Source organism: Gopherus flavomarginatus, chromosome 18 (assembly GCF_025201925.1).
Source record: "Gopherus flavomarginatus isolate rGopFla2 chromosome 18, rGopFla2.mat.asm, whole genome shotgun sequence".
NCBI classification, from domain to species: Eukaryota; Metazoa; Chordata; order Testudines; family Testudinidae; genus Gopherus; species Gopherus flavomarginatus.
The window spans coordinates 4,439,964-4,461,633 of NC_066634.1; the positions used below are offsets into that span (position 1 = coordinate 4,439,964).

General features: G+C 70.2%; 1 protein-coding gene across 2 annotated transcripts in view; it reads left to right on the forward strand.

The window, feature by feature from the left end:
* Nucleotides 1-21,670, forward strand: part of BRSK1 (BR serine/threonine kinase 1) — a 32,476-nt gene that overhangs the window by 4,486 nt on the left and 6,320 nt on the right. The window contains exons 2-12 of one of the 2 annotated variants that reach the window (XM_050927938.1): nt 3,781-3,875; nt 4,098-4,183; nt 7,046-7,186; nt 7,608-7,724; nt 7,998-8,031; nt 10,095-10,163; nt 12,910-13,056; nt 13,226-13,257; nt 15,850-16,014; nt 18,085-18,182; nt 21,485-21,635. In XM_050927938.1, coding sequence (XP_050783895.1) covers nt 3,781-3,875; nt 4,098-4,183; nt 7,046-7,186; nt 7,608-7,724; nt 7,998-8,031; nt 10,095-10,163; nt 12,910-13,056; nt 13,226-13,257; nt 15,850-16,014; nt 18,085-18,182; nt 21,485-21,635 — 1,135 coding nt within the window. Of the gene's footprint in view, nt 1-3,780; nt 3,876-4,097; nt 4,188-7,045; nt 7,187-7,607; nt 7,725-7,997; nt 8,032-10,094; nt 10,164-12,909; nt 13,057-13,225; nt 13,258-15,849; nt 16,015-18,084; nt 18,183-21,484; nt 21,636-21,670 lie in introns of those variants that run through there. The other variant, XM_050927939.1, reaches the window with a different exon arrangement.

Sequence of the window (21,670 nt, forward strand, 5' to 3'; positions counted from 1 at the left end):
GATGGGCCTTGGAATGGGCAAATTTGTCCTTTTGCTGGTTCAGTTTCCGGCTGTTTCTCCGGGCGCAAGGGGAGATGCTGGCCAGAGGACACGGTAGCGGGGAGAGGTGCACTGAGAGACGGGCCAGTCGAAAGTGGCCACCCTCCCCTACGTAGCAAAACGTCTGTTCACATGGGCCGCCAGAAATCCACGTGGGGTTGGAGGGTGCACCAGGGCGGCAGGGACGGGACGGACACACACACATTAACTGAACGGTTTGGACGATCCAGGGGTCTCCCCAATTCTGGGTGCTGGGGATTCTCTGGGACCCTCTGCCCCCTGGATCCCGATGGGCCCCCATCACAGAGCTGGCGGAGGGCCAGGGCTCCCTCTTGGATGCTGGAGCATTTGGGTCCGGGGAGAGGGCAATGCCAGGGACGAGTGGGTGAGAGGAGATGGACAAATAGACAGAATCAGGGGGAGTTAAATCCCCCCTCAGTCAGTTTCATTTGCCATCTCTAGTCAATTTCACTTAAAAAGCCGGAAGAGCTCACCCCTGACACCACAGCCCAGGCTCAAAGGGCCCCAATCTCGGTCGGGGGTGGGGGCCTCTGTGCAGCACCCGGCATGACAGAGACATTGTGGTTCACTAGGGGCGCTGCACTGCAGGGAGGAGGGCCAGCAGGGGGCGCTGGGCTGCAGCAGGTGTGTGGGGCGCTGTGGGGCAGGGCCAGCAGGGGATGCTGGGCTGCAGCAGGTGTGTGGGGCGCTGTGGAGCAGGGCCAGCAGGGGGCACTGGGCTGCAGCAGGTGTGTGGGGCGCTGTGGGGCAGGGCCAGCAGGGGGTGCTGGGCTGCAGCAGGTGTGTGGGGCGCTGTGGAGCAGGGCCAGCAGGGAGCGCTGGGCTGCAGCAGGTGTATGGGGCGCTGTGGGGCAGGGGGTGCTGGACTGCAGAGGGTGTGTGGGGCGATGTGTGGCAGGGCCAGCAGGGGGTGCTGTGCTGCAGCAGGTGTGTGGGGCACTGTGGGGCAGGGGGCGCTGTACTGCAGCGGGTGTGTGGGGCGATGTGGGGCAAGGCCAGCAGGGGGCGCTGGGCTGCAGCGAGTGTATGTGGCGATGTGGGGCAGGGCCAGCAGGGGGCGCTGGGCTGCAGTGGGTGTGTGGGGCACTGTGGGGGAGGGCCAGCAGGGGGCGCTGGGCTGCAGCGGGTGTGTGGGGTGCTGCTCAGCAGGGCCAGCCGGGGGCGCTGGGCTGTGGTGGGTGTGTGGGGTGCTGTGGGTGCGGTGCTGCAGCAGGTGTGGGGGGCGCTGGGCTGCAGTGGGTGTGTGGGGTGCTGTGGGTGCGGTGCTGCAGCAGGTGGAGGCGCTGGGCTGCGGTGGGTGTGTGGGGTGCTGTGGGTGCAGTGGGTGCAGCAGGTGTGGGGGGCGCTGGGCTGTGGCGGGTGTGTGGGGTGCTGTGGGTGCGGTGCTGCAGCAGCTGTGGTGGCGCTGGGCTGCGGTGGGTGTGTGGGTTGCGGTGGGTGTGGTGCTGCAGCAGGTGTGGGGGGCGCTGGGCTGAGGTGGGTGTGAGGGGTGCTGTGGGTGTGGTGCTGCAGCAGGTGTGGGGGCGCTGGGTTGCGGTGGGTGTGGGGTGCTGTGGGTGTGGTGCTGCAGCAGGTGTGGGGGCGCTGGGCTGTGGTGGGTGTGTGGGGTGCTGCAGCAGGTGTGGGGGGCGCTGGGATGAGGTGGGTGTGAGGGGTGCTGTGGGTGTGGTGCTGCAGCAGGTGTGGGGGGCGCTGGGCTGAGGTGGGTGTGTGGGGTGCTGTGGGTGTGGTGCAGCAGGTGTGGGGGGCGCTGGGCTGAGGTGGGTGTGTGGGGTGCTGTGGGTGTGGTGCTGCAGCAGGTGTGGGGGGCGCTGGGTTGCGGTGGGTGTGTGGGGTGCTGTGGGTGCGGTGCTGCAGCAGGTGTGGGGGCGCTGGGTTGCGGTGGGTGTGGGGTGCTGTGGGTGTGGTGCTGCAGCAGGTGTGGGGGGCGCTGGGCTGAGGTGGGTGTATGGGGTGCTGTGGGTGTGGTGCTGCAGCAGGTGTGGGGGGTGCTGGGCTGCGGCGGGTGCAGCAGGTGTGGGGGTGCTGGGTTGCGGTGGGTGCAGCAGGTGTGGGGGGCGCCGGGCTGAGGTGGGTGTGTGGGGTGCTGTGGGTGTGGCGGGTGCAGCAGGTGTGGGGGCGCTGGGCTGCGGCGGGTGCAGCAGGTGTGGGGGTGCCGGGCTGCGGCGGGTGCAGCAGGTGTGGGGGGCGCCGGGCTGAGGTGGGTGTGTGGGGTGCTGTGGGTGTGGCGGGTGCAGCAGGTGTGGGGGCGCCGGGCTGTGGTGGGTGCAGCAGGTGTGGGGGTGCTGGACTGTGGCGGGTGCAGCAGGTGTGGGGGGCGCCGGGCTGAGGTGGGTGTGTGGGGTGCTGTGGGTGTGGCGGGTGCAGCAGGTGTGGGGGTGCTGGGCTGCGGCGGGTGCAGCAGGTGTGGGGGGTGCCGGGCTGCGGCGGGTGCAGCAGGTGTGGGGGGTGCCGGGCTGCGGCGGGTGCAGCAGGTGTGGGGGGCGCCGGGCTGAGGTGGGTGTGTGGGGTGCTGTGGGTGTGGCGGGTGCAGCAGGTGTGGGGGTGCCGGGCTGCGGCGGATGCAGCAGGTGTGGGGGGCGCCGGGCTGCGGCGGGTGCAGCAGGTGTGGGGGTGCCGGGCTGTGGCGGGTGCAGCAGGTGTGGGGGGCGCCGGGCTGTGGTGGGTGCAGCAGGTGTGGGGGTGCTGGACTGTGGCGGGTGCAGCAGGTGTGGGGGGCGCCGGGCTGAGGTGGGTGTGTGGGGTGCTGTGGGTGTGGCGGGTGCAGCAGGTGTGGGGGTGCTGGGCTGCGGCGGGTGCAGCAGGTGTGGGGGGCGCCGGGCTGAGGTGGGTGTGTGGGGTGCTGTGGGTGTGGCGGGTGCAGCAGGTGTGGGGGTGCCGGGCTGCGGCGGGTGCAGCAGGTGTGGGGGGCGCCGGGCTGAGGTGGGTGTGTGGGGTGCTGTGGGTGTGGCGGGTGCAGCAGGTGGGGGGTGCCGGGCTGCGGCGGATGCAGCAGGTGTGGGGGGCGCCGGGCTGCGGCGGGTGCAGCAGGTGTGGGGGTGCCGGGCTGTGGCGGGTGCAGCAGGTGTGGGGGGCGCCGGGCTGTGGTGGGTGCAGCAGGTGTGGGGGTGCTGGACTGTGGCGGGTGCAGCAGGTGTGGGGGGCGCCGGGCTGAGGTGGGTGTGTGGGGTGCTGTGGGTGTGGCGGGTGCAGCAGGTGTGGGGGTGCTGGGCTGCGGCGGGTGCAGCAGGTGTGGGGGGCGCCGGGCTGAGGTGGGTGTGTGGGGTGCTGTGGGTGTGGCGGGTGCAGCAGGTGTGGGGGTGCCGGGCTGCGGCGGATGCAGCAGGTGTGGGGGGCGCCGGGCTGCGGCGGGTGCAGCAGGTGTGGGGGTGCCGGGCTGTGGCGGGTGCAGCAGGTGTGGGGGGCGCCGGGCTGTGGTGGGTGCAGCAGGTGTGGGGGTGCTGGACTGTGGCGGGTGCAGCAGGTGTGGGGGGCGCCGGGCTGAGGTGGGTGTGTGGGGTGCTGTGGGTGTGGCGGGTGCAGCAGGTGTGGGGGTGCTGGGCTGCGGCGGGTGCAGCAGGTGTGGGGGGCACCGGGCTGAGGTGGGTGTGGGGGGCGCCGGGCTGCGGCGGGTGCAGCAGGTGTGGGGGTGCCGGGCTGCGGCGGGTGCAGCAGGTGTGGGGGGCGCCGGGCTGCGGCGGGTGTGGGGGGCGCCGGGCTGACCCCTCTCCCCGCCCGCAGGGCTGGTGAAGCTGGGCGTTCACTGCATCACGGGGCAGAAAGTGGCCATCAAGATCGTGAACCGGGAGAAGCTGTCGGAGTCGGTGCTGATGAAGGTGAGGGCCTGGGGGTGCCGGGGGCTCAGGGAGGGGCTCAGTGCTGGGGGGCGGCTCTGCAGGCCCCCCTCTTCCCAAATCCAAATTCCCCTCGATCCGTCCCAGCCCCCCCGGGTGTAGAGGGGAGCCCGGCTGAGTTTGGAACCCGGGCTTGGGTGCCCCCACCCCTGTCCCCACCCCGATTCCCTTCCCCATCCCCCCTCTCTGTGTCGCCCCCTGCAGGTGGAGCGGGAAATCGCCATCCTGAAGCTGATCGAGCACCCGCATGTGCTGAAACTGCACGACGTCTATGAGAATAAGAAATATTTGTAGGTATTTATAGACGCTCCCTGCACGATACTCCCCCCCCCCCAGCCAGTCCCCGTCCTGGGGCCAGGTGAGAGCCAGCGACCCCTAGAGGGGAAAGGCCCCATGCCCCATTCCCAGCCCCCCTGAGCCAGCCAGTCCCTGCCCTGGGGCCGGGTGGGAGCCGGCGCCCCCTAGAGGGGACAGACCCCGCGCCCCATTCCCTGCCCCCCTGAGCCAGCCAGTCCCCGCCCTGGGGCCAGGTGAGAGCCAGCGCCCCCTAGAGGGGACAGGCCCCGTGCCCCATTCCCTGCCCCCCTGAGTCAGCCAGTCCCTGCCCTGGGGCTGGGTGGGAGCCAGCGCCCCCTAGAGGGGACAGGCCCCATGCCCCATTCCCTGCCCCCCTGAGTCAGCCAGTCCCTGCCCTGGGGCTGGGTGGGAGCCAGCACCCCCTAGAGGGGACAGGCCCTGTGCCCCATTCCCAGCCCCCCTGAGCCAGCCAGTCCCCGCCCTGGGGCCAGGTGAGAGCCAGCGCCCCCTAGAGGGGACAGGCCCCGTGCCCCATTCCCAGCCCCCTGAGTCAGCCAGTCCCTGCCCTGGGGCTGAGTGGGAGCCAGCACCCCCTAGAGGGGACAGGCCCCATGCCCCATTCCCAGCCCCCCTGAGCCAGCCAGTTGAGGTGCCCCATCCCAACTCACACACACACCCTGACCCTGCTTAGCTTTGGGGCGGGGACACTGGCTGCCTCCTACGCTGGGGCGGCCCTGTGATCTCTCTTAACCCCAGGCCATCCTTGATTGGCTGAGGAGATTGTCAGCCGCCCAATTGGAGCCCTCCAATCTATGCTGTTTCTTCTAAGGGTTTCCAACTGGCCGGGGAGATGGTGAGCCAGCCAATCAGAGCCTTCGAGTCTCTGCTTTTGCTTCTAAAAGGCAACTGCTCTGGAATGCGGGGCAGGGGTGTTCTAGAGCACAGTTCTAGAGTGGGAGGGACCATTAGCCGATGTTCTAGATCAACACTTTACTCACATGAGTGGGGTTCTAGACAGTGTTTCTGTGTTCTAGATCGGCCCCCTAGAATTGGCTGCTCTGGCTTGTCTGGTAGGAGGTTCTGTAGGGAGGCCGTCCTGTATGCAAAGCTCTGGAGTTTGAGTCTAGAATAAGGGCCCCTCTCCCTGCTTTGCTATTCTAGAGCATCGCTTTGCAGTGGGTGGGTTGGGTTTTCTAGATGGCAGTTCGGTAATAAGCACCTTCGCTCTCGGGTTCTAGGTAATGGATCTAGGACCAGGGCAGGACCTTGCTTAGCTGTTCTAGAGCAGCGCTGAGCCACGAGTGTGTTTGGTATTCTGTAGGATGACTCTGCAGTGCTGCTTTTCCTGAATCGAGTGGTCTAGACTCATGGTCCAAGACTTGCTGCGAGGGTCTAGATCATGGTCCTAGAGCTGGGGCAGGCTTTTTGCTTTGATGTTCAGTTTGGAATGGGTGTGTTTGCTTGTCCAGGAAATGGGTGCTGTGACGCTGCGTTCCAGGCGGCAACGCTCTAGCTTGCGTGTCTAGAAGCCGCTGGTATTGATGTTCCCGATCTTGGATCTAGAATGCAGCTGAGTTTGCTTGGTTGTTCTAAAGCCTCATGCGACCGTGGGCGTTTGCTTTTCTGGTGGATTTGCTCTGTGATGATCTCCCCTAAACACGACATTCTAGCTCATGGGTCTAGACCTGGGGCAGCCGCTGGTTTGAGGTTCTAGAGCGTGGCTCTGGAATGGGTGTGTTTGTGTTCCCGGCGGATGGGTGGTGTCACGTCTAGAACAAGGGAGCCCTGACGGCTCAGTTGGGGGAGGGAGGGGCAGATTCCCTGACAGGGCTCCGTGAGTGAGAGCCAGTGCGGAGCCCGTGGGTCCCAGGTCTCCAGAGTGTGTGTGTGTGTGTGTGTGCGTGTGTGTGTGTGTGTCCCTGCTGCCCCCTGCTGGAGGGGCTGGGCCCTGCTCTGTGTGTGTGTGTGTGTGTGTGTGTGTGTGTGTGTGTGTGTGTCCCTGCTGCCCCCTGCTGGTGGGGCTGGGTCCTGCTCCGTGTGTGTGTGTGTCTGTGTGTGTGTGTGTGTGTCCCTGCTGCCCTCTGCTGGAGGAGCTGGACCCAGCTCAGTGTGTGTGTGTGTGTGTGTGTGTGTGTGTGTGTGTGTGTCCCTGCTGCCCCCTGCTGGAGGGGCCGGGCCCTGTGCTGTGTGTGTGTGTGTGTCCCTGCTGCCCCCTGCTGGAGGGGCCGGGCCCTGTGCTCTGTGTGTGTGTGTGTGTGTGTGTGTGTGTGTATCCCTGCTGCCCCCTGCTGGAGGGGCTGGGTCCTGCTCTGTGGGTGTGTGTCTGTGTGTGTGTGTCCCTGCTGCCCCCTGCTGGAGGGGCGGGACCCTGCTCCGTGTGTGTGTCTGTGTGTTAGGAGCAGGGTGTGTTAGAAGCCAGGCAGTGACAGCTGGCTCCCCCCCTCCCCATGCCCACACAAGCTGCCTTTGTCAGCGCTGGGCTGTGACATAACGGACTGATGTGATATGGGGGGGGTGAAACCTGACACAGCAGCGCCCCCCCCCCAGCAGCAATGGGGCAATGGAGCCGGCCTTGCCTGCTGGAGGAGAGCGCCCCCTGCTGGGCTCCCGCCTCACTCCTTGCTGCACACAGTGGGGTCACTGACCCAGCTGGCCGCGGGGGGGGGGGAGGGAGTGGTATCAAGGGAGAGCTCTGATAGGTCGTGACCTTCCCCCCCACCATTCCCTCCTCCCCACCTAACCCCCCCTCCCCTTTCGGCCCTTTCCCCGGCCGGATCTCACTTCCCCTGCCCCTAATCCCTCTCCCCCGAGTCCCTCCTCCTTCCCCGGCCCTGACTCCCCCCCCGCCCCCCCAGGTACCTGGTGCTGGAGCATGTCTCAGGGGGGGAGCTCTTCGACTACCTGGTGAAGAAAGGGCGCCTGACCCCCAAAGAGGCTCGCAAGTTCTTCCGGCAGATTGTCTCCGCCCTGGACTTCTGCCACAGCTACTCCATCTGGTGAGCACCCCCGTTCTCCCACTCCAGCTCAGGCGGCGCTCCCCTCGCTGGGAGCAGTAGTATGGCTTTTATCCTCTCGTTTCTCCCCTCACCACAAGTGATGGGTTTGGGGGCCGGGCCAGGTTCTGAGCTAAGCCCCCCTCGGATTGATTTGAAGTCACCCCTGTTTGCACTGAGTGCAGGGCCGGTTCTGATCTCTGACCACTGGGCTCAATCTGGAGTCACTCCTGTTTGCACTGGGGATAGGTTTCTGATCTCAGCTCCCCAAGGGTCAATCTGGAGTCACTTCTGTTTGCGCTGGGGATAGGTTTCTGATCTCAGCCCCCCCAGGGTCAATCCAGAGCCACTCCTGTTTGCACTGGGGGCAGGGCCTGTTCTTAGCCCCCCGGGGGTCTCTAACCCTCCCTCTGCCCCATTGCAGCCACCGTGACCTCAAGCCGGAGAACCTGCTGCTGGACGAGAAGAACAACATCCGCATCGCGGACTTCGGGATGGCGTCCCTGCAGGTCGGGGCCAGCCTGCTGGAGACCAGCTGTGGGTGAGCCCCACGGGGCGAGGGGCCAGGGGGGCTGAGATCCACGGGGGCCTCGGAGGACTGGCCGGCAGGGAGGAGGGTCTGTTGGAGGCGCTATCTCCCTCGGTGCCCCCCTCCCTGCCCCGGCTGGGGGTTGGGCTGGGCATCCGTGGGGAGGTGTGGGGTGAGGGGGCGGGGCCTGTGTGATTCAGCCGCCCCCCCGGGACTGAGCCTCCTTTTCACTCCGTCTCTCCCTCTGTCTGTCTCTCTCTTCTTCCCCCCATTGCTGCCCCCCAGCTCTCCCCACTATGCATGTCCCGAGGTGATCAAGGTAAGTCACGGAGTCCCGCCCCCGCCCTGCCCCACGCGCCAGCCCCACGGCCCATTGACCCCCATATCCCACCCCCGCCCTGCCCGACACACCAACCCCATGGCCCGTCAACCCTGGTATCCTGCCCCCTCCCTGATCCACGGCCCATCGACCCTCATATCCCGCCCTCTCCCTGCCCCACGTGCCAGCCCCACAGCCCATCGACCCCTGTGTCCTGCCCTCTCCCTAACCCACGGCCCGTCAACCACCATATCCTGCCCTGTCCCTGCCCCACACGCCAGCCCCATGGCCCATCAACCCTGGTATCCCGCCCCCTCCCTGACCCACGGCCCATCGACCCTCATATCCTGCCCTCTCCCTGCCCCACGTGCCAGCCCCACAGCCCATCGACCCCTGTGTCCTGCCCTCTCCCTAACCCACGGCCCGTCAACCACCATATCCTGCCCTGTCCCTGCCCCAAACGCCAGCCCCATGGCCCATCAACCCTGGTATCCTGCCCCCTCCCTGACCCACGGCCCATCGACCCTCATATCCTGGCTTCTCCCTGCCCCACGTGCCAGCCCCACAGCCCATCGACCCCTGTGTCCTGCCCTCTCCCTAACCCACGGCCCGTCAACCACCATATCCCGCCCTCTCCCTGCCCCACACGCCAGCCCCACTGCCCATCGACCCCTGTGTCCTGTCCCCTCCCTAACCCACATGCCAGCCCCACGGCCCATTGACCCTGGTGTCCCGCCCCCTCCCTGTCCCACACGCCAGCCCCATGGCCCATCGACCCTGGTGTCCCGCCCCCTCCCTGTCCCACACGCCAGCTCCATGGCCCATCGACCGTGGTATCCTGCCCTCTCCCTGACCCACGGCTCGTCAACCCTCATATCCTCCCCCTCCCTGGCCCATGGCCCATCGACCCTGGTATCCCGCCAGCTCCCTGATCCACGGCCCGTCAATCCTCATATCCCGCCCTCTCCCTGCCCCACATGCCAGTCCCACAGCTCAATGACCCCTGTGTCCTGTCCCACACTCCAGCCCCACGGCCCATTGACCCTGGTATCCCACCAGCTGCCTGACCCATGGCCTGTCAACCATCATATCCTGCCCCTCCCTGACCCATGGCCCATTGACTCTGGTATCCTGCCCCCTCCCTGCTTCAATGCCAGCCCCATGGCCCACTGACCCCCAAATCCCACCCCCTCCCTGCCCCACACGCCAGGCCCACAGTCCATCGACCCTGGTATCCCGCCGTCTCCCTGACCCACAGTCCATCAACCCCCATATTCCGCCCCCTCCCTGCCCCACACACCAGCCACGCGGCCCATCTACCCCCATATCCCGCTCCCGCTCTGCCCCACACACCAGCCCCACGGCCCATTGCCCTCATATTCCACCACCTCCCTGCCCCAACATCGGCCCCGCAGCCCATCAATCCCCATATCCCGCTTCCGCCCTGCCCCATACACCAGCCCCACGGCCCATTGCCCCCATATCCTGCCCCTCCCTGCCCCACACGCCAGGCCCACAGCCCATCGACCCTGGTATCCTGCCCCAGATGCCTGCCCCTCAGCCCATTGACCCCCCCATATCCCGCCCCCTCCTTGCCCCGTATGCTATTCCCATGGTCCATTGACCCTTGTGTCCTGCCCCTCCCTGCCCCACATGCCAGCCCCACAACCCAGGTAGCCTGGTATCTAGGTGGGTGTGGATGGGTGGGGGGACAAACACTGTTGAAAGTAGCTGGGTGCTGAGTGCGGCCGGGGGTGGGAGGCATGGGGTGGTGGTGGGGGGTTCCCTCATGGTGGGTGTGGCTGGAGGAGGGGCTTTTCCCTGGGGAGGGGGCTAGGCTGTGGGTCCCTCCCTCCCCCTCTCCCCTCTGTTCCTAGCCTGGCCCCTCCCCCTCATCCTGGGGGCCTGTGGTCCCACTTGTTCAGGGGCTTGGTCCCCAGGGAGGGGCGGGGTGGGGGGGCGGAGTCTGTGCCCTGGGGAGGGGCGTCTGCCTCAGAGGGGGGGCTGGGGGTGTCCGCGGAGAGCCCCCCCCCCACTCCCAACTCTGTGTCTGTGCTGCGCAGGGTGAGAAATACGACGGGCGCCGGGCCGACATGTGGAGCTGCGGGGTCATTCTCTTCGCCCTGCTGGTGGTGAGTGTCCTGCTCCCCTGCCCCCCTGCCCCCCGTCCCATGGACCCCCGCTCCCCCTAGACCCCCACTCCCCCTCCCCCCCGTCCCATGGACCCCCGCCCCCACAGACCCCCATCCCCCTTTCCCCCGTCCCATGGACCCCCGCCCCCCCTAGACCCCCACTCCCCCTTCCCCAAGGACCCCCATCCCCCTGCCCCCCGTCCCATGGACCCCCGCCCCTACAGACCCCCATCCCCCTGCCCCCCGTCCCATGGACCCCCGCCCCCACCGACCCCCATCCCCCTTCCCCCCGTCCCATGGACCCCCGCCCCCACAGACCCCCATCCCCCTGCCCCCCGTCCCATGGACCCCCGCCCCCACCGACCCCCATCCCCCTTCCCCCCGTCCCATGGACTCCCGCCCCCACCGACCCCCATCCCCCTTCCCCCCGTCCCATGGACCCCTGCCCCCCTAGACCCCCACTCCCCCTTCCCCAAGGACCCCCATCCCCCCTGCACCCCTGTCCCATGGACCCATGTCCTCGTCACCCCAGACCCCTTCTCCCCCTGCCCCTCATCCCACGGACCCCTGCCCCCCCGTCCCATGGACCCCTGCCCACCCAGACCCCCACTCCCCCTGCCCCAAGGACCCCCATCCCCCTGCACCCCTGTCCCATGGACCCTTGTCCCCGTCACCGCAGACCCTCGCTCCCCCTGCCCCCCATCCCATGGACCTCTGTCCCCCATCTCCCCAGGCCCCTGCTGCCTCTGTGGCTCTGTCCCATGGACCCCTGTCCTCCTGCGCCCCTATCCCCTGTCCCCCTGCATCCCTGTCCCATGGACCCCCATACACCTGTGCTCCATCCCATGGACTACCGCTCCCCCTGCCTCCCCAGACCACTGCTCCCCCTGTCCCCTTGTCCCATGGACCCCCATGCCCCTGTGCTCCATCCCATGGACCACTGCTTTCCCTGCTCCCCCAGACCACCGCTCCCCCTACACTCCTGTCCCCCCACACCCCTGTCCCATGGATCCCATATACCCCCATTACCCCAGACCCCCGTTTCTCCTGCTTCTGACCCCTGTCTCATGGACCCCCATCCCCCTGTCCCCCCAGACCGCCGCTCCCCCTGCACCCCATCCCATGGACCCCCAGACTCCCAGATCCCCATTCCCCCTGCTCCCCTGTCCCACAGACTCCCGTCCCCCTGTCCCCCCAGACTCCCACCCCCCCTACGCCCCTGTTCCCCTGTCCTATGGACCCCATGTACCCCCATCCTCCCAGACCCTCACTCCTCCTGCACCCCTGTCCCATGGACCCCCGCTTCCCCTGCACCTCTGTGCCCCGTCCCATGGACTCCATGGACCCCCTGCACCCCAGACCCCCAACCCCCTGGGCCCCGTTCCCCTCCTCCACCTGTGCCCTGCTCCCCCTGTGCCCTGCGCCCCATCCCCCTGTCCCCCCAGACCCCTGCTCCCCTGTGCCCCAGACCCCCATCCCCCTGTACCCCCACTCCTCCTGTGGCTCACTCCCTGTTAGGGTTCCCTCCCCACTCTGAACTCTGGGGTACAGATGTGGGGACCTGCATGAATGACCCCCTAAGCTTATTGCTACCAGTTCAGGTTAAACCTTCCTCAAGGCACAAATCCTTCCTTGTCCTTGGAGGGTATCGCTCCCACCACCCAGTGATTTAGCCAAAAATTCAGGAAAAGGGTCACTTGGAGTCCGTATCCCCCCCAAATATCCCCCCAAGCCCCTACACCCCCTTTCCTGGGGAGGCTCGAGAATAAAATACCAGGTGAGCACAGACCAGACCCCTAGGTTTTTAGGACACTGAAAATCAATCAGGTTCTTAAAAGAAGAATTTTATTTGTAAAAAAAAGTAAAAGAAGTAAAAGAATCACACCTGCAAAATCAGGCTGGCCGGGAACTTTACAGGGTAAATACAACGATTTGACCCCCAGAGGATTCCCCTCTGGCTCAGCGTCACCGGTGCAAATCAGGACTGAAATGACCTCCTGGCGCAGGGAAAATTCACAAGCTAGAACAAGAGAGTCGCTAATGTGTTTCCTTGCCCCTACTGACAATCCTTGTCATCTTAGATGCTCCATCCAGGTCTGTTTTCAGGAGATGTGTTTCCTGCCTGGACCCCCTCTCTGCCCAGGAAGGGAACTAACCACAAATAACGCCCCCCCCCCCCCGCCATTTGAAAGTATCTTTTCCTCCATTGGTCTTTTTGGTCAGGTGCCAATTAGGTTAATTGAACTGATTAACCCCTCACAGGGAAGGGGATTCAGTACAGCTGCCCTGCGTATATTTATGACACTCCCCGTGCACCCTATTCCCCGGACCCCATTCCACTGTACCCCAATCCTGGGCCCCATCCCCCCCACCTTCCTGTCCCCATGTACTTCCATCCTGCACGCCATCCCTGTGTACCCCCATCCCTGCTCCCCCTGTGCCCCATCTCAAATCTCCCTGTACCCTAATCCCGGGCCCCTGTGCCCCATCCCTGCGCCCCCACTGCTGTACCCCATCCCCCAAACTCCCATCCTCGAATCCCCATCCTACCCCGGACCGCCACTTCTGGGCCCTCATCCCCCAGGCCCCCCTGTACTCCCCATCTCCCTGGAACCCCTGTATTCCTGGTCCCCCCTGGACCTCCCCAGGTCCCCTGGACCCCCAGGGCTGGGGGGCTCCTGTCCCCTGGAGGGATCTCAGGATCACCTCCACCCGCTGAGAGCGTCTCTCCCCCGCTGGCCTGCAGGGGGCGCTGCCCTTCGACGACGACAACCTGCGCCAGCTGCTGGAGAAGGTGAAGCGGGGGGCCTTCCACATGCCCCACTTCATCCCCCCCGACTGCCAGAGCCTCTTGCGCGGCATGATCGAGGTGGAGCCGGAGAAACGGCTCAGCGTGAGTCTGGCTCGGGGTGTGGGGGGCACTGGCTGGGGGAGCTGTGGGGCTCGGGGGAGCTGGCTGGGGGAGCTGTGGGGTGCATGGGGCACTGGTTGTGGGGATCTGGGGGCTGGGGCTGGGGCCAGGCAGGACCGGCCAATTCAGCTGCCATCTCCTCTCCCTATAGCTGGAGCAGATCCAGAAGCATCCCTGGTTCCTGTGAGTATCACACGCAGCCGCCCCCTGTCCCACCCCCGGGCCCATCACCCTGGTGCCCTGCCCCCCAGTGTCCAGCCCCCTGGGCCCATCAACCTGGTGCCCTGCCCCCGGTGTCCAGCCCCCTGGGCCCATCACCCTGGTGTCCGGCCCCCTGCCCCACCCCCTGGGCCCATCACCCTAGTGCCCTGCCCCCTGGTGTCCGGCCCCCTGGGCCCATCACCCTGGTGCCCTGCCCCCCAGTGTCCAGCCCCCTGGGCCCATCAACCTGGTGCCCTGCCCCCGGTGTCCAGCCCCCTGGGCCCATCAACCTGGTGCCCTGCCCCCTGTCCCGCCCCCTGGGCCCATCACCCTGGTGCCCTGCCCCCTGCCCCACCCCCTGGGCCCATCACTCTGGTGTCCGGCCCCCTGCCCCACCCCCTGGGCCCATCACCCTGGTGTCCTGCCCCCCGGTGTCCAGCCCCCTGGGCCCATCGCCCTGGTGCCCTGCCCCCCGGTGTCCAGCCCCCTGGGCCCATCAACCTGGTGCCCTGCCCCCTGTCCCGCCCCCTGGGCCCATCAACCTGGTGCCCTGCCCCCGGTGTCCAGCCCCCTGGGCCCATCACCCTGGTGTCCGGCCCCCTGCCCCGCCCCCTGGGCCCATCACCCTGGTGTCCGGCCCCCTGTCCCGCCCCCTGGGCCCATCACCCTGGTGTCCGGCCCCCTGTCCCGCCCCCTGGGCCCATCACCCTGGTGTCCGGCCCCCTGTCCCGCCCCCTGGGCCCATCACCCTGGTGTCCGGCCCCCTGTCCCGCCCCCTGGGCCCATCACCCTGGTGCCCTGCCCCCTGCCCCACCCCCTGGGCCCATCACCCTGGTGTCTGGCCCCCTGTCCCGCCCCCTGGGCCCATCACCCTGGTGCCCTGCCCCCTGGTGTCCGGCCCCCTGGGCCCATCACCCTGGTGCCCTGCCCCTGGTGTCCGGCCCCCTGGGCCCATCACCCTGGTGCCCTGCCCCCTGGTTTCCAGCCCCCTGGGCCCATCACCCTGGTGTCCGGCCCCCTGTCCCGCCCCCTGGGCCCATCACCCTGGTGCCCTGCCCCCTGCCCCACCCCCTGGGCCCATCACTCTGGTGTCCGGCCCCCTGCCCCACCCCCTGGGCCCATCACCCTGGTGTCTGGCCCCCTGTCCCGCCCCCTGGGCCCATCACCCTGGTGCCCATCACCCTGGTGCCCTGCCCCCGGTGTCTGGCCCCCTGCCCCACCCCCTGGGCCCATCACCCTGGTGCCCTGCCCCCTGGTGTCCGGCCCCCTGGGCCCATCACCCTGGTGCCCTGCCCCCCGGTGTCCGGCCCCCTGCCCCACCCCCTGGGCCCATCACCCTGGTGCCCTGCCCCCAGGTGTCCAGCCCCCTGGGCCCATCACCCTGGTGTCCGGCCCCCTGCCCCACCCCCTGGGCCCATCGCCCTGGTGCCCTGCCCCTGGTGTCCGGCCCCCTGGGCCCATCGCCCTGGTGCCCTGCCCCCTGGTTTCCAGCCCCCTGGGCCCATCACCCTGGTGTCCGGCCCCCTGTCCCGCCCCCTGGGCCCATCACCCTGGTGCCCTGCCCCCTGCCCCACCCCCTGGGCCCATCACTCTGGTGTCCGGCCCCCTGCCCCACCCCTGGGCCCATCACCCTGGTGTCCTGCCCCCCGGTGTCCAGCCCCCTGCGCCCATCACCCTGGTGCCCTGCCCCCGGTGTCCGGCCCCCTGGGCCCATCACCCTAGTGCCCTGCCCCCGGTGTCCGGCCCCCTGGGCCCATCACCCTAGTGCCCTGCCCCCTGGTGTCCGGCCCCCTGTCCCGCCCCCTGCGCCCATCACCCTGGTGTCCGGCCCCCTGTCCCGGCCCCTGCGCCCATCACCCTGGTGTCCGGCCCCCTGTCCCGGCCCCTGCGCCCATCACCCTGGTGTCCGGCCGCCTGCCCCGCCCCCTGCGCCCATCACCCTGGTGTCCGGCCCCCTGCCCCTCCCCCTGCGCCCATCACCCTGGTGTCCGGCCCCCTGCCCCTCCCTCTGCGCCCATCACCCTGGTGTCCGGCCCCCTGTCCCGCCCCCTGCGCCCATCACCCTGGTGTCCGGCCCCCCTGCCCCTCCCCCTGCGCCCATCACCCTGGTGTCCGGCCCCCTGCCCCTCCCCCTGCGCCCATCACCCTGGTGCCCTGCCCCCTGCCCCTCCCCCTGCGCCCATCACCCTGGTGCCCTGCCCCCTGCCCCTCCCCCTGCGCCCATCACCCTGGTGTCCGGCCCCTGTCCCGCCCCCTGCGCCCATCACCCTGGTGTCCGGCCCCCTGCCCCTCCCCCTGCGCCCATCACCCTGGTGTCCGGCCCCCTGTCCCGCCCCCTGCGCCCATCACCCTGGTGTCCGGCCCCCTGTCTCGCCCCCTGCGCCCATCACCCTGGTGTCCAGCCCCCAGGGCCTATCTACCCCGGTATCCTGGCCTCTCTGGTTAGAGCCTGGCAGCCCTTGGGGGTGGGTTTAATTCCAACAGCTGAACATTTTGTATGAGACCCCGGCTCAAACCCCCCCCACACCGGGATCCCCCCCCCGCCGGTAGCTGCAGTGGGGCTGTTCCCCACAGGGGGGGGAGGAACGAGCCGGAGCCGGAGCAGCCGGTGCCGCGGAAGGTGTCGATCCGGCGCATCCAGTCGGTGAGCGAGCTGGACCCCGACGTGCTGGAGAGCATGTACTCGCTGGGCTGCTTCCGCGACAAGGGGCGCCTCCAGCAGGAGCTGCAGGCCGAGGGGTACGGGGGGGCGGCAGGCTGAGGGGTACGGGGGGCTGCAGGCTGAGGGGCACGGGGGAGGGACAGCAGGCCAAGGGGTACAGGGGGGCAGGCCGAGGGGTACGGGGGGGCGGCAGGCTAAGGGGTACAGGGGGGCAGGCCGAGGGGTACGGGGGGGCGGCAGGCTGAGGGGTACGGGGGGCTGCAGGCCGAGGGGCACGGGGGAGGGACAGCAGGCCAAGGGGTACAGGGGGGCAGGCCGAGGGGTACGGGGGGGCGGCAGGCTAAGGGGTACAGGGGGGCAGACCGAGGGGTACGGGGGGGCGGCAGGCTAAGGAGTACAGGGGGGCAGGCCGAGGGGTACGGGGGGGCGGCAGGCTAAGGGGTACGGCGGGGCAGGCCGAGGGGTACGGCGGGCAGGCTAAGGGGTACAGGGGGCAGGCCGAGGGGTACGGGGGGGCGGCAGGCTAAGGGGTACAGGGGGGCAGACCGAGGGGTACGGGGGGTGGCAGGCTAAGGAGTACAGGGGGGCAGGCCGAGGGGTACGGGGGGGCGGCAGGCTAAGGGGTACAGGGGGGCAGACCGAGGGGTACGGGGGGGCGGCAGGCTAAGGGGTACAGGGGGGCAGGCTGAGGGGTATGGGGGGCGGCAGGCTAAGGGGTACAGGGGGCAGGCCCAGGGGTACGGGGGGCAGGCCAAGGGGTACAGGGGGCAGGCCGAGGGGTACGGGGGGGCGGCAGGCTAAGGGGTACAGGGGGGCAGGCCGAAGGGTACGGGGGGGCGGCAGGCTAAGGGGTACAGGGGGGCAGGCGGAGGGGTACGGGGGGCGGCAGGCTAAGGGGTACAGGGGGGCAGGCCGAGGGGTATAAGGGAGCGGCAGGCTAAGGGGTACAGGGGGGCAGGCCGAGGGGTATGAGGGGGCGGCAGGCTAAGGGGTACAGGGGGCAGGCCGAGGGGTACGGGGGGGCGGCAGGCTAAGGGCTACAGGGGGGCAGGCCGAGGGGTACGGGGGGGTGGCAGGCTAAGGGGTACAGGGGGTCAGGCCGAGGGGTACAGGGGCAGGCTAAGGGGTACAGGGGGCAGGCCGAGGGGTACGGGGGGGCGGCAGGCTAAGGGGTACAGGGGGTCAGGCTGAGGGGTACGGGGGGCGGCAGGCTAAGGGGTACAGGGGGGCAGGCCGAGGGGTATGAGGGGGCGGCAGGCTAAGGGGTACAGGGGGGCAGGCCGAGGGGTACGGGGGGCGGCAGGCTAAGGGGTAGAGGGGGGCAGGCCGAGGGGTATGAGGGGGCGGCAGGCTAAGGGGTACAGGGGGGCAGGCCGAGGGGTACGGGGGGCGGCAGGCTAAGGGGTAGAGGGGGGCAGGCCGAGGGGTATGAGGGGGCGGCAGGCTAAGGGGTACAGGGGGGCAGGCCGAGGGGTACGGGGGGCGGCAGGCTAAGGGGTACAGGGGGTCAGGCTGAGGGGTACGGGGGGCGGCAGGCTAAGGGGTACAGGGGGTCAGGCTGAGGGGTACGGGGGGCGGCAGGCTAAGGGGTACAGGGGGCAGGCCGAGGGGTATGAGGGGGCGGCAGGCTAAGGGGTAGAGGGGGGCAGGCCGAGGGGTACGGGGGGCGGCAGGCTAAGGGGTACGGGGGGGCAGGCCGAGGGGTACGGGGGGGCGGCAGGCTAAGGGGTACGGGGGGGCAGGCCGAGGGGTATGGGGGAGGGACAGCAGGCCGAGGGGTACTGAGTGGGCAGGAGGGGGAGGGGGCAAGAGAGACTGGTGCGGGGCTGGCGCGGGGGGACTGGCGAGTGAGATTGGGGGGACGCGGTGGGGGAAGGAGTGAGACTGGTGGGGGAGGGGCATGGCAGTGGTAGGGGACAGACAGACATGGGGGGACATGGGTGTGGGGGAGATGCGGGGAGGGGGGGCAGGAGGCCTGAGAGGCTGGGGTTGGGGGGCGGGTGGGGGGGAAGGGGGCGGAGGAAGGAGTGGAGCAGGAGCAGGCGAGGGGGCTGATCGGGGGGAGTTGGGGGAGGGAGTTAATGGCAGGAAGGGGGTGGGGGGGTTGCCAGCCCCCCCGGCACTGAACCCCCCTCCCGCCCCCCCAGGGAGAACCAGGAGAAGATGATCTATTACCTGCTGCTGGATCGCAAGGAGCGGTACCCCAGCTGTGAGGACGAGGACCTGCCGCCCCGCAACGACGCCGGTGAGACCCCCACCCAGAGCCCGCCCCGGTGCCTGCTGCCCCCCGAGCCCCCTCGGCCCCTGTGCCGCTCCCCCCAGAGCCCCCTCGGGTCGCTCCCCCCCGAGCCCCCTCGGCCCCTGTGCCGCTCCCCCCAGAGCCCCCTCGGGTCGCTCCCCCCCAGAGCCCCCTCGGGTCGCTCCCCCCCGAGCCCCCTCGGCCCCTGTGCCGCTCCCCCCAGAGCCCCCTCGGGTCGCTCCCCCCCAGAGCCCCCTCGGGTCGCTCCCCCCCGAGCCTCCTCGGCCCCTGTGCCGCTCCCCCCCAGAGCCCCCCCGGGTCGCTCCCCCCCGAGCCCCCTCGGCCCCTGTGCCGCTCCCCCCCAGAGCCCCCTCGGGTCGCTCCCCCCCGAGCCCCCTCGGCCCCTGTGCCGCTCCCCCCCGAGCCCCCTCGGCCCCTGTGCTGCTCCCCCCAGAGCCCCCTCGGGTCGCTCCCCCCCCGAGCCCCCTCGGCCCCTGTGCCGCTCCCCCCAGAGCCCCCCCGGGTCGCTCCCCCCCGAGCCCCCCTCGGCCCCTGTGCCGCTCCCCCCAGAGCCCCCCCGGGTCGCTCCCCCCCGAGCCCCCTCGGCCCCTGTGCCGCTCCCCCCAGAGCCCCCCCGGGTCGCTCCCCCCCGAGCCCCCTCGGCCCCTGTGCCGCTCCCCCCCAGAGCCCCCTCGGCCCCAGCACTGCTCCCCCCCGAGCCCCCTCGGCCCCTGTGCCGCTCCCCCCCAGAGCCCCCTCGGGTCGCTCCCCCCCGAGCCTCCTCGGCCCCTGTGCCGCTCCCCCCAGAGCCCCCTCGGCCCCAGCACTGCTCCCCCCAGAGCCTCCTCGGCCCCTGTGCCGCTCCCCCCAGAGCCCCCTCGGGTCGCTCCCCCCCGAGCCCCCTCGGCCCCAGCACTGCTCCCCCCAGAGCCTCCTCGGCCCCGTGCCGCTCCCCCCCAGAGCCCCCTCGGGTCGCTCCCCCCCGAGCCCCCTCGGCCCCAGCACTGCTCCCCCCAGAGCCCCCTCGGCCCCAGCACTGCTCCCCCCCAAACCCCCTCAGACCCAGCAGCACTCCCCCCCAGAGCCCCCTCGGGTCGCTCCCCCCAAACCCAGCACCGCTCCCCTCCCAGACCTCCCTCGGGTCGCTCCCCCCCGAGCCCCCTCGGCCCCAGCACTGCTCCCCCCCAGCCCCCTCAGACCCAGCACCACTCCCCCCTCAGAGCCCCCTCGGGTCGCTCCCCCCCGAGCCCCCTCGGCCCCAGCACTGCTCCCCCCCAGAGCCCCCTTGGGTCGCTCCCCCCCGAGCCTCCTCGGCCCCAGCACTGCTCCCCCCCGAGCCCCCTCGGCCCCTGTGCCGCTCCCCCCCAGAGCCCCCTCGGGTCGCTCCCCCCCGAGCCTCCTCGGCCCCAGCACTGCTCCCCCCAGAGCCCCCTCGGCCCCAGCACCACTCCCCCCTCAGAGCCCCCTCGGGTCGCTCCCCCCCGAGCCCCCTCGGTCCCAGCACTGCTCCCCCCAGAGCCCCCTCGGCCCCAGCACTGCTCCCCCCCAGCCCCCTCAGACCCAGCACCACTCCCCCCTCAGAGCCCCCTCGGGTCGCTCCCCCCTGAGCCTCCTCGGCCCCTGTGCCACTCCCCCCCAGAGCCCCCTCGGGTCGCTCCCCCCCGAGCCTCCTCGGCCCCTGTGCCGCTCCCCCCCCAGAGCCCCCTCGGGTCGCTCCCCCCCGAGCCTCCTCGGGTCGCTCCCCCCCGAGCCCCCTCGGGTCGCTCCCCCCCAGAGCCCCCTCGGCCCCAGCACTGCTCCCCCCCAAGCCCCCTCAGACCCAGCACCACTCCCCCCTCAGAGCCCCCTCGGTTCGCTCCCCCCCGAGCCCCCTCGGCCCCTGTGCCGCTCCCCCCAAAGCCCCCTCGGGTCGCTCCCCCCCGAGCCCCCTCGGTCCCTGTGCCGCTCCCCCCAGAGCCCCCTCGGGTCGCTCCCCCCCGAGCTTCCTCGGCCCCTGTGCCGCTCCCCCCCAGAGCCCCCTCGGGTCGCTCCCCCCCGAGCCCCCTCGGCCCCAGCACTGCTCCCCCCCAGCCCCCTCAGACCCAGCACCACTCCCCCCCCCGGGTCGCTCCCCCCAGAGCCCCCTCGGCCCCAGCACTGCTCCCCCCCAGCCCCCTCTGACCCAGCACCACTCCCCCCTCAGAGCCCCCTCGGGTCACTCCCCCCAGAGCCCCCTCGGCCCCTGTGCCGCTCCCCCCTCACAGCCCCCTCAGGTCGCTCCCCCCCGAGCCCCCTCGGCCCCAGCACTGCTCCCCCCCGAGCCCCCTCGGCCCCAGCACTGCTCCCCCCAGAACCCCCTCGGCCCCAGCACTGCTCCCCCCCAAGCCCCCTCAGACCCAGCACCACTCCCCCCCCAGACCCCCCCGGGTCGCTCCCCCCAGAGCCCCCTCGGCCCCAGCACTGCTCCCCCCAGAGCCCCCTCGGCCCCAGCACTGCTCCCCCCCAGCCCCCTCAGACCCAGCACCACTCCCCCCTCAGAGCCCCCTCGGGTCGCTCCCCCCAGAGCCCCCTCGGCCCCAGCACTGCTCCCCCCTCAGAGCCCCCTCGGGTCGCTCCCTCCAGAGCCCCCTCGGCCCCAGCACTGCTCCCCCCTCAGAGCCCCCTCGGGTCGCTCCCCCCAGAACCCCCTCGGCCCCAGCACTGCTCCCCCCCCCAAACCCCCTCAGACCCAGCACCGCTCCCCCCCCAGACCTCCCTCGGGTCGCTCCCCCCAGAGCCCCCTCGGCCCCAGCACTGCTCCCCCCTCAGAGCCCCCTCAAACCCAGCACCACTCCCCCCACAGAGCCCCCTCAGGTCGCACCCCTCAGAGCCCCCTCGGCCCCAGCACTGCTCCCCCCACAGAGCCCCCTCGGGTCACTCCCCCTAGAGCCCCCTCGGCCCCAGCACTGCTCCCCCCCAAGCCCCCTCAGACCCAGCACTGCTCCCCCCTCAGAGCCCCCTCGGGTCGCTCCCCCCAGAACCCCCTCGGCCCTAGCAGCGCTCCCTCCCCTGAGCCCCCTCGTGTCACTCCCCCCAATCCCCTCGGCCCCAGCACCACTCCCCACCCAGAGCCCCATTGGCCCCCGTGCCGCTCCCCCCCAGAGCCAGCCTCATTCTCAGGGCCGCTCCCCCCAGAGTCCCCTGGCCCCTGTGCCGCTCCCCCCCAGACCCCTCTAGACCCCAGTGCTGCTTCCCCCAGAGCCAGCTGCATCCCCACCCCTGGATACCCAGCCCAGAGGGGCACGTCCCACACTCACCCCCCCCCCCGTTCCCCCCCCGTTCCCTGGCAGATCCCCCCCGGAAGCGGGTCGACTCGCCGATGCTGAACCGCCACGGGAAGCGCCGGCCCGAGCGGAAATCCATGGAGGTCCTGAGCGTCACCGACGGGGGCTCCCCAGTCCCGGCCCGACGGGCCATCGAGATGGCCCAGCACAGCCAGAGGTGAGGCGGGTGGGTGGCACCAAAGGGGGTGAGGG